At 38.5% G+C, this 8,511-nt stretch overlaps 5 protein-coding genes across 5 annotated transcripts; 3 read left to right on the top strand and 2 right to left on the bottom strand.

Annotated features, from left to right (window-relative positions):
• Positions 1-7: 7 nt before the first annotated feature.
• On the top strand, positions 8-1,039 carry RHIMIDRAFT_289959 (L domain-like protein). The gene is made up of 2 exons (XM_023613689.1): positions 8-218; positions 274-1,039. The coding sequence occupies exons 1-2, from the start codon at positions 40-42 to the stop codon at positions 1,013-1,015; spliced, it is 921 nt and encodes a 306-aa protein (XP_023469297.1). The 5' UTR covers positions 8-39; the 3' UTR covers positions 1,016-1,039.
• RHIMIDRAFT_289958 (uncharacterized protein) lies at positions 1,016-2,150 on the top strand. The gene is made up of 2 exons (XM_023613688.1): positions 1,016-1,809; positions 1,855-2,150. The coding sequence occupies exons 1-2, from the start codon at positions 1,137-1,139 to the stop codon at positions 1,983-1,985; spliced, it is 804 nt and encodes a 267-aa protein (XP_023469296.1). The 5' UTR covers positions 1,016-1,136; the 3' UTR covers positions 1,986-2,150.
• On the bottom strand, positions 2,128-3,729 carry RHIMIDRAFT_272852 (uncharacterized protein). Its single transcript, XM_023612355.1, has 2 exons — positions 2,715-3,729; positions 2,128-2,658 (listed from the first exon to the last, which is right to left on the bottom strand). The coding sequence occupies exons 1-2, from the start codon at positions 3,256-3,258 to the stop codon at positions 2,396-2,398; spliced, it is 807 nt and encodes a 268-aa protein (XP_023469295.1). The 5' UTR covers positions 3,259-3,729; the 3' UTR covers positions 2,128-2,395.
• Positions 3,730-5,474: 1,745 nt separating this feature from the next.
• Positions 5,475-6,061, bottom strand: RHIMIDRAFT_289956 (Molybdopterin biosynthesis MoaE; the record flags this gene model as incomplete). Its single annotated transcript, XM_023613687.1, has 2 exons — positions 5,475-5,873; positions 5,932-6,061. 2 exons carry the CDS (start codon positions 6,059-6,061, stop codon positions 5,560-5,562), a joined length of 444 nt encoding a protein of 147 aa, XP_023469294.1. The 3' UTR covers positions 5,475-5,559.
• A 112-nt stretch (positions 6,062-6,173) lies between these two features.
• Positions 6,174-8,265, top strand: RHIMIDRAFT_307865 (cytoplasmic asparagine-tRNA ligase Nrs1). The gene is made up of 6 exons (XM_023614543.1): positions 6,174-6,260; positions 6,319-6,656; positions 6,706-6,855; positions 6,913-7,305; positions 7,360-7,929; positions 8,005-8,265. Exons 1-6 carry the CDS (start codon positions 6,212-6,214, stop codon positions 8,203-8,205), a joined length of 1,701 nt encoding a protein of 566 aa, XP_023469293.1. The 5' UTR covers positions 6,174-6,211; the 3' UTR covers positions 8,206-8,265.
• The last annotated feature ends 246 nt before the right edge of the window (positions 8,266-8,511 follow it).

Genomic DNA, 8,511 nt, shown 5'->3' with positions numbered 1-8,511 from the left:
TTTTTTTCTTTGATACTTTACTCTTTTTCTTGGAATAGAATGGGACAAGGGCCAAGTAAAGAGGATTATTTAATCGGATACACAAAAGATGAGGAACAAGTGACGTGGAAAGACATCGAACTGGATAAACAACAACAGATAGTTCACCTTTCTAAAAGAAACCTTTACTCTATCACACCTCATATTGGATTATTTACCATGATGAAACGAATAGATCTGTAAATACAAAGATTGTAAAGACTGTTTATAAAGTCACTCATTATTTTATATTAGTTCACATAACAGCATACGTTGTATACCAGAAGCAATAGGTCATTTACAACATTTGGAATACCTGAATTTATCACATAATCATTTAATGGAGATACCCGATACATTAAGCCAGTTATCGAGACTAAAAGAACTAGACTTATCCTATAACAAACTACAGCGCATCACACGGTTTATTGGAGACCTCGACAGATTACAGTCCATTAACCTAGAGCATAACCAACTGACTGAACTCCCCTTTACCATCGAAGGGCTTTTATCACTGACCACACTTGACGTTTCGTACAACCCAATCATCATTCTGCCCGCTCCGCTGATCCAGTTACCTTACCTACGTCGTATTCAGCTCGATGGTTGTCCACTGACAGGATCTGTAGACTTTCTAAACACACCATATAACCCACCATCACTGGTCGAGATTTGCGCTCGATTGATGACAACAGCACAGATCGAATGCCCACTGACAGAGACATTGGATCAGTATGTGTCCTCATATGAGATCTGCAATCACTGTCGCGGTCCTTACTTTGAATCCTTTGTGTCCCGAGGTCGATGGATTAAACGCAACGACGTTTGGATCCCGCTAGAGTATCGGCTTTGTTCGGCACATTGGCTTGATGAATCGGATAGAGTGATTGCGACGTTTGCAACAGCCGTGTATCCGCGTGCCTCGTTCTGCAAGAAGCAGCATCGATCAGTGTTTAAGGTATGGATGAAGCACACGGCTAGTTCGAAGTCAAGGTAGCTCATGGCTTTTTTTTTTTTTTTTGTAACCATGTAATTTTACTGTTTAATTAAAAAGAGATTTTTATTATGTCATGCGGAGAATAGTTGCATAACTGTAGCTTTTCTTTTTTTTTTTCGTAATGTCTCATTCACTTGAAGCGATTGACATTTACAGATTTCTGTCTTTTGTTCATCAGCAATCTCGAGACTTACTTGACCCACTCTTACTGTCACTGAGATCACCTCGTTTCGGCCCTGTTTCTGCTATAACAGCACGTTGGTATCCGACATTATCCAGTACGATACCTGAACTAGCTACAGACTTTCAACGTCTCATGTCAGCTGCTGAAAGTAATCCAGAGGATGACACGATGCTTCGACGAGTAGCGGATCATTATCCACTGATCTATCGCGTATCCTGCTTCTTAGAAACCGATGACCAGGTCGAACTCTTTATTCGATGCCTCTCTCTTGATCGAACGACATCTGTTGAAGAAGTCAAACCAAGTCTCTTTCAATTCCTGAATCTTCTTGAGAGCGATACCAGGCAGTGCATCGAACGCGTTTTGGTTGAAGACCCACATGGTTATCTATCCATCCAAGATTGTACGCCCTCAGATGGTTTTCTAGATCTTGACAGGCTGTCTGAGGTCATCGATGATTCAGTCTTATTTGAACAAATCATGGCAACCATTCAGTCGAATGCGGCGCGTGGACTACCATGGATAGAGAGTGTGCAACAGATTTATGAGTTGGTGCGTGATAGAGGTCTGTGGGAACAACTGGCGCCTATCTTGCAGCAAGTCATCACAGGTAAAAATAACCCAAAAAGAAAGGCGTATATTAACACTCACATAGATCCAAATGAGTATAATTCTTATGAAGAATATGTACAAAAGAACTTTTTGGATGATGGAGGACAACAGTACTTGGATCAAGAAATCGATCGTACTCAAGTAGAATTCATGCTTCAAAACCTGAAAATGTAGTCTGCGGCATTATTGTCATATCACGCGTACCCGTGTACTAGGATAATGATGATCCACTGATCCTATAAAAAAAGTGCTTTTATGCAAGATGATGTCAAATCGGATTTATTGTTCCCAAATTCAGACACATGAATAAAAAGATATAAACACAGATTTTTTTATTACTATTAACATTACAAAAGAAAGAAGGGAAGAATAATACTTTTTTAAAAGAAGCGTGTGTGCGTATATATATGTAATGTATATATAGAAGAAGTGATATATATAAAAGGGGGGAGGAGAATAATAATAGCAGTAATAGTGATAATAATAAGTAATAACGTAGAAATAATAATAGTAGTAGTAACAAGACTATACATATATATATAAAAGGAAAGAAAAAAAAGGGGGGTATGATATTAAATACATGGTTAGTTTGATTCATCCAACCAACCTAATTGACCAAAAGCTGTCCAAAGAGCGCTCGTCTTATTAACATCCACTCTACACAATTTTTGTGCAACGGATTTAGTGAATGGAATTTCTTGGTATTTTAAAGTGCGAGCAGCCAAGATAAGAGTACGTTTACAACGAAGATATTGAATTGGAGATAAACGTAGAGTAGATGCCATGGTAGCCTCAACAGGATGTAGTCGATGATAAAAGGGTTGTTGAGCAATATAAAGTGGTGCGCCTAATTCATGGTTTAGTTATCACGCATATATAAATTATACTATTATATATTCTTACCCTTCCAGGACACCTTAACAGGAATGGTATCAAGCGCCTCTTGAGATGGAACCCAGCCAGGAGGATAGAAGTCGATATCATTGGATTCAATGTCAATTGAGTCAAATGCAGAGGCAGCATCTTTACCAGTTGGCAAAACAGATGAAACGCGTCTTTTCTTGAGAGTGCATGGTTGCTTATCTTTATGAACATTGGATGGGTTCAGCTTTCTTTTTTTGGTAGGTGTCACCGCAGGCTTGTCTAACCTAGTACATTTATCGATCCTCTTTTCTTTTTCTTGGTCGTCATCTTGCTTGTTCGTATTCATTAATAACAAATCACGATAGACATTGAGAGCAAAGACTCTGTCATGACCATGGGTTGATCTTAGATAAGGCACCATCCGGCAGTAGGACTCAATGAATGCCTTTCTATTCTTTCTTGGATAGTGATCCCATTTGGGAGGTTCAGTTGGAGTCAAAGGAGGGGACAAGAGCGAATCGTCTTCAATGTGATTCTTATCATATACTTGATGCATAATGCTCAATGGTTTAGTCAAGGTCATCATTCAATAAAAAAAAAAAAAAGTAGGAGAGAGAGAAAGAAATAAAATAAAATGTTGGCTGATTTCAACTTTTTGTATTTATTTGATGCATCGCACAAAAAGAAGGGATGAGACCCGATACGCCAGTCGGTGATTGAAATAGATGTCACATTTTAAAATAATGAATAAATTCTTGTAATGCTTCTCTAATCAATATAATGTCATTCTGCTTCATTGATCCTTTTTATTTTCTGAAATTATCATTACTTAATGCCCTGAGTTCAATAATCATGAATGTTCGTTGTCTTGTAGGTTACTGAAACGAAAGAAAGAATAAAAAAACGTCATTACTTCGTTCTTACGTTTAAACTCAGTAGTAACATGACCCCGTTCTTGTCACAGGTTCTATTTGGCTTATTTGTAACTAATTTTATAATACTAAAGCAAATAAGCTTAAAAGTAATATCTAAAACAATCATTGCTTTAAAGGGGGGCACGTATAGTCAACAGCATCTGATTGAGTTGCTTCTAATTAAGGTTTATCTAGTCTTTCTTATAGTTCATGACTACACAAATACTTTCTCTTACATTCCATTGTTACCCGTGACCTGTGACCTTGACATAGTGTGTATCATATTATTTATATTATTTATTTTGTCAATAAAAAAAGTTCCCTTTATATTTAACACAGGAACAGTGCCCATGCATAATACTTGTTTCTTATTTTGTTGAAACATTTTACTGTGTCGTGATCGTGGCGTCGTCAGTTCATCGAGCATTTAGCTCATCCTGTAGAATGCATGATCAATGAATTGAAATCGACATGACTCACTTGGCAGCATAAAGTTTCTATGAGGATGGATCCGTTTGGAAGGGAACTCGTTGCACAATTAAAAGCGGCTACTGAATCATTTTGTTTTAAGAGATACATTAAATAGCATACAAACAAGGGGTAAAGGATTCAAACAACAAGAATGACACCAATCTGTTTCATTGTTGTTTGAGTTGTTTGATGAATTGAATTGAATAACAATAGGATGATTTTATATGATCATATAAATGGAATGATAATTGTAAACAAGAAAGGGGAGTTGTACAAAGACTAACCTTAATCCTGCTCAGTAGGTACAAGAGCTACTGGTTTTTAAAATAAATTTCTCTCGTAATATATAGTGCTTCAAGACCAGCTTTTTTTTTTGTGGTGTCATTCGTTCGTCTAGTCTTTATATTATTGCTTGATCTTTTTAACTATGATCACTATAAAGTCATATTTGGCACTAGTCTTATTGTAGGTAAGAACAAATGACGACTTCAATAGCTTGGCGTAAATTGAAGATGTATTTTGTTCATGCCAATAATAATGCCAATGGTTGAGAATTATAATTGTTTAACTCTCGTTGTTTCTTGTACGAGACAGTATGATCATGCAATGCCTCTCATATGTGGCTTGAGGAAAAGCTGCAGATGAGAAGGAAATGCTACGCGCATAAATTAAAAGTCACACTTGTGTGTATCCACGTATTCCAAGGCTTCTTTGCTGTTTATTACTAGCAGCCATTACTTCACTGCTAGAGTATCTTTCCCTTCATTGTTCGCGTCCTATGTTGTCATGCATGACCCCTTTGGCGCCTTATTCAAGTTGACCGCCATTGTAAAAGGCTCTTGGAGTAGTCAGGGCAGGCGGGCTTTATCCTTAGGGGAGCACACGGCAATAATCACACGAGCACGCTTCCTTCAATCCCTTTTTTCTTTGCTCTTGTCTAAAAGAAACCCACTATTCATCCCTTCCTCAATGACTGTGCTTGCTTTTTATAACATCTTTTAGCGAAAACATAGAAGCGCAATCTGACTGTGAGCACGATAAAACTTTATAGTATCCGAATTAACATGTGTCTATTTTTTGCTGCCTTTGTATCCCCACCAGCAACAGTCTTTTATGCTACGTATATGAAACCATCTCTCTGAGAATTTGATTTTGATATTTCTTTTCAGGCCATTATATCCGTTTTATATTCCTTCCTTACATTGACATCACTCAAAAAAAAGGCTTTGTCTGATAGAAGAAGGATCGCTACTCGCTGTAGAAAACAAGGTGTATTATGCTTCTCACATTGAAACCATACAAGATCCCACACTGTTCCAGAGCTGACCAAGCCTTAGTTTTTATCTGAATGAATTCATCAAATGATTTCATTCTGCTATTCTGGATAATAAACGAAAAGTGAGAGGACAGAGAAGGGGCGTCATCAGAGTGATTTTTTATTAAAGAATTTGATCATCCGGTTTATTCATCGCGCGCTAGGCTGTTTTCTTGTGAGAGATTTAGTGGCCGATCTTGCTTGTGCAACAAGCTCCCTTCCAAACAGACCCATCCTCATAAACCTCGCGCTTCCAGATAGGGCATGTCTCCTTTAATTCATCAATCAAGTATTCCATGGCATGAATCGAATCTCCCCGGTGAGCTGATGACACTGCAATCACTACACTTACTTCTCCAACTGGGACTGTTCCTGTGCGGTGATAAATCGCTATATGCTTCAAGCTCCATTTACTACGCGCTTTTTGAATAATGTCCAGTAGTACCTTTTTGGCCATAGGTTCGTACGCTTCATAATCCAATTGAACAACCTTTTTACCTATTACACTTTTGTGTTATCAAATTATACATCTAATGGTCAATATAAAAGGGTGTACCTTCAAACGTATCTCTTGTTGTGCCCGAAAAAGTCGATATGGCTCCTGCTGAGTCATCCTGCACTATTTTGACAATATCGTCCAACAAAGGTAACCCCTCGTGAGTGATAACCACCGTATCTTTTGTCATGAAGAATAAATGTATTCATTACACCTCATCCCCCCTCCTCTCAAAATAAACCCAGTCCAAGATGAATCATAATGTGGCTTAGAGACACTTTATATACATTTGCCCCTCTACCCTGAAAGAAGAAAGGAAATCATTATTTTTTTTTCTTTAATGTCTACAGAAGTAACTGACGCGACAAAGAAACTATCTGTTTCCGAAAGTAAAGAAACGAAGACAACATGAAAAAAGAGCAATTCAACTGATGCTTTTTTTTATAGCCATCTACGTTGATGAAGTCGAAGGATGCGACACTAATGGTCAAGGTACCCAGGACGCACCTTTCAAGTCCGTCTTGAAAGCAATTGAAGCCAAGGGCGACAGCATCAAGATTCAAATCAAAAAGGATGCTGAAGGTTTTAAGGAAATCTCAGGTGCTGCTTTCAAAAAGGCCAAAAAGACATTTGCTGAACAACAAAAGAAGGCCAAGAAGCTCCTGGAACAACAAAAGAAACAAGAAGAGGAACTCAAGAAGAAATTAGAAGATGAAGCCAAGGCTTTAGAACATGCTAAATCTATTGTTCTTACCGAAGATGCCTCACTTCCCCCTGCTAAAAAAGTAAATGGTCAAGATATGAAGTTGATAAAAACTTACCCTGTGTATATAGATCAAAATCCGTCAATCTACTGAATGTAGAGGCAAGCGTGTCAAGGTCTCTGGTTGGGTCCATCGTCTTCGTGTTCAAGGTAAAGACATGATGTTTGTCGTTCTCCGTGATGGTTCTGGTTATCTGCAATGTGTCTTGACCGGAAGATTGGTAAGCAATACATGATTCAAAAAAGGGAAAAAAAACTGACCGACAAGGACTGTGTAGTGCCATTCTTTTGATGCTATTACACTTACGATTGAATCCACCATCACTGTATACGGTGTCATCAACGAATTGCCTGAAGGAAAGACAGCACCTGGCAACCACGAATTGGTTGCTGATTATTGGGAAGTCGTCGGTAAGGCACCTGGTGGTGACGATGCTTTCACGAACAAGGTCACTCCTGATGCCGATCCTTCTTATCTCTTGGATAACCGTCACCTTGTCATTCGTGGTGAAACTGCTTCTGCTGTGCTCAGAGCAAGAGCTGAAGTGATCAAAGCCTTCCGTGCCTTTTATGATAAAGAGCATTTTACTGAAGTCACACCTCCTTGTATGGTCCAAACTCAAGTAGAAGGTGGTGCAACTTTATTCGCCTTCAACTATTATGGTCAAGAGGTAAGCATATCTATACTAGATAGGAGAAGGAGAATCGTTATTGATGTTTCGTAGGCTTATCTCACTCAATCATCTCAATTATATCTTGAAACTGCTCTTCCATCACTTGGCGACGTCTTTTGTTTAGCTGAATCCTATCGTGCTGAAAAATCACATACCCGTCGACACTTATCAGAGTACTCTCATTTGGAAGCTGAAATGGCTTTCATCTCATTTAACGACTTATTGGACCATCTTGAAGAAATGATGTGCTTCGTGATCGACAAAGTCCTTGCCGATAAAGAAACTGCGCAATTGGTCAAGCAGCTCAACCCAGACTTCAAGAAGCCCGAACGCCCCTTCCTGCGCATGAAATATGCTGACGCAATTCAATACTTGAAGGACAATGACATTAAGAAGGAAGACGGCACATTTTATGAATTTGGCGAAGATATCCCCGAAGCCCCTGAACGTGCCATGACAGACAAGATCGGTCGTCCCATCTTTTTGACACACTTCCCACATGAAATCAAGGCCTTCTACATGCAAAAGGATCCATCAGATAGACGTGTGACTGAAAGTGTGGATGTATTGATGCCTGGTGTAGGTGAAATTGTAGGTGGTAGTATGAGAATGTACGATAGAGTAAGTATTCTGTGTTCGCTTTTTTTTTGCTTTGTTTGTTAAACATTTCTCCTTTCTCTTTTTTTCTGCTCATAGGAAGAATTATTAGAAGCTTATGCTAAAGAAGGCATTGATCCTTCTCCTTACTACTGGTACACTGACCAACGTAAGTATGGTACAACACCTCATGGTGGTTATGGCCTTGGTGTCGAGCGTTTCCTTGCCTGGTTACTCAACCGCTATACTGTACGTGAATGCTCTCTTTACCCTCGTTTTACTGGAAGATGTACTCCCTAAGTATGTAGATGACATCAATTATAATAAAGAGAAATCTAAAGTGTTCTGTGTAATTTTCGATAAAAAATAACCCCTTTTTTGTGGGATGTGTAAGTAACCCGCTTTGAATGTTCCAAAATGATCGATATAAAAATCGAATACGATAATAGGACAAATAAGAAAGTGATTCTCTGTCCCTTTTTTACTCCTTTCTTTATGTCACAGAACATGATGGAATAAAAAAATTCTTATCATAAACTAATTTATAATCATGGCAAACCAAAAAGTAGCAAAATCTCCATTTTATTCTGCATTTCCCCTAATTCT

This window comes from Rhizopus microsporus (assembly GCF_002708625.1).
Source record: "Rhizopus microsporus ATCC 52813 unplaced genomic scaffold scaffold_3, whole genome shotgun sequence".
NCBI classification, from domain to species: domain Eukaryota; kingdom Fungi; phylum Mucoromycota; class Mucoromycetes; order Mucorales; family Rhizopodaceae; genus Rhizopus; species Rhizopus microsporus.
The sequence above is the reverse complement of the archived record's forward strand: the minus strand, read 5'-3'. Positions and strand labels throughout refer to the sequence as shown.

What these genes read in the sequence shown, in the direction of transcription:
- RHIMIDRAFT_289959 (XM_023613689.1), top strand. Translation starts at nt 40, where the DNA reads ATGGGACAAGGGCCAAGTAAAGAGGATTATTTAATCGGATACACAAAA. An exon ending in ATGATGAAACGAATAGATCT is followed by an intron (nt 219 to 273) that starts GTAAATACAAAG and finishes ATTTTATATTAG; the next exon opens with TTCACATAACAGCATACGTT.
- RHIMIDRAFT_289958 (XM_023613688.1), top strand. Translation starts at nt 1,137, where the DNA reads ATGTCTCATTCACTTGAAGCGATTGACATTTACAGATTTCTGTCTTTT. An exon ending in CTTGCAGCAAGTCATCACAG is followed by an intron (nt 1,810 to 1,854) that starts GTAAAAATAACC and finishes ACACTCACATAG; the next exon opens with ATCCAAATGAGTATAATTCT.
- RHIMIDRAFT_272852 (XM_023612355.1), bottom strand. Translation starts at nt 3,258, where the DNA reads ATGACCTTGACTAAACCATTGAGCATTATGCATCAAGTATATGATAAG. An exon ending in TGTTAAGGTGTCCTGGAAGG is followed by an intron (nt 2,659 to 2,714) that starts GTAAGAATATAT and finishes ACCATGAATTAG; the next exon opens with GCGCACCACTTTATATTGCT.
- RHIMIDRAFT_307865 (XM_023614543.1), top strand. Translation starts at nt 6,212, where the DNA reads ATGTCTACAGAAGTAACTGACGCGACAAAGAAACTATCTGTTTCCGAA. An exon ending in TCAACTATTATGGTCAAGAG is followed by an intron (nt 7,306 to 7,359) that starts GTAAGCATATCT and finishes GATGTTTCGTAG; the next exon opens with GCTTATCTCACTCAATCATC. An exon ending in GTATGAGAATGTACGATAGA is followed by an intron (nt 7,930 to 8,004) that starts GTAAGTATTCTG and finishes TTCTGCTCATAG; the next exon opens with GAAGAATTATTAGAAGCTTA.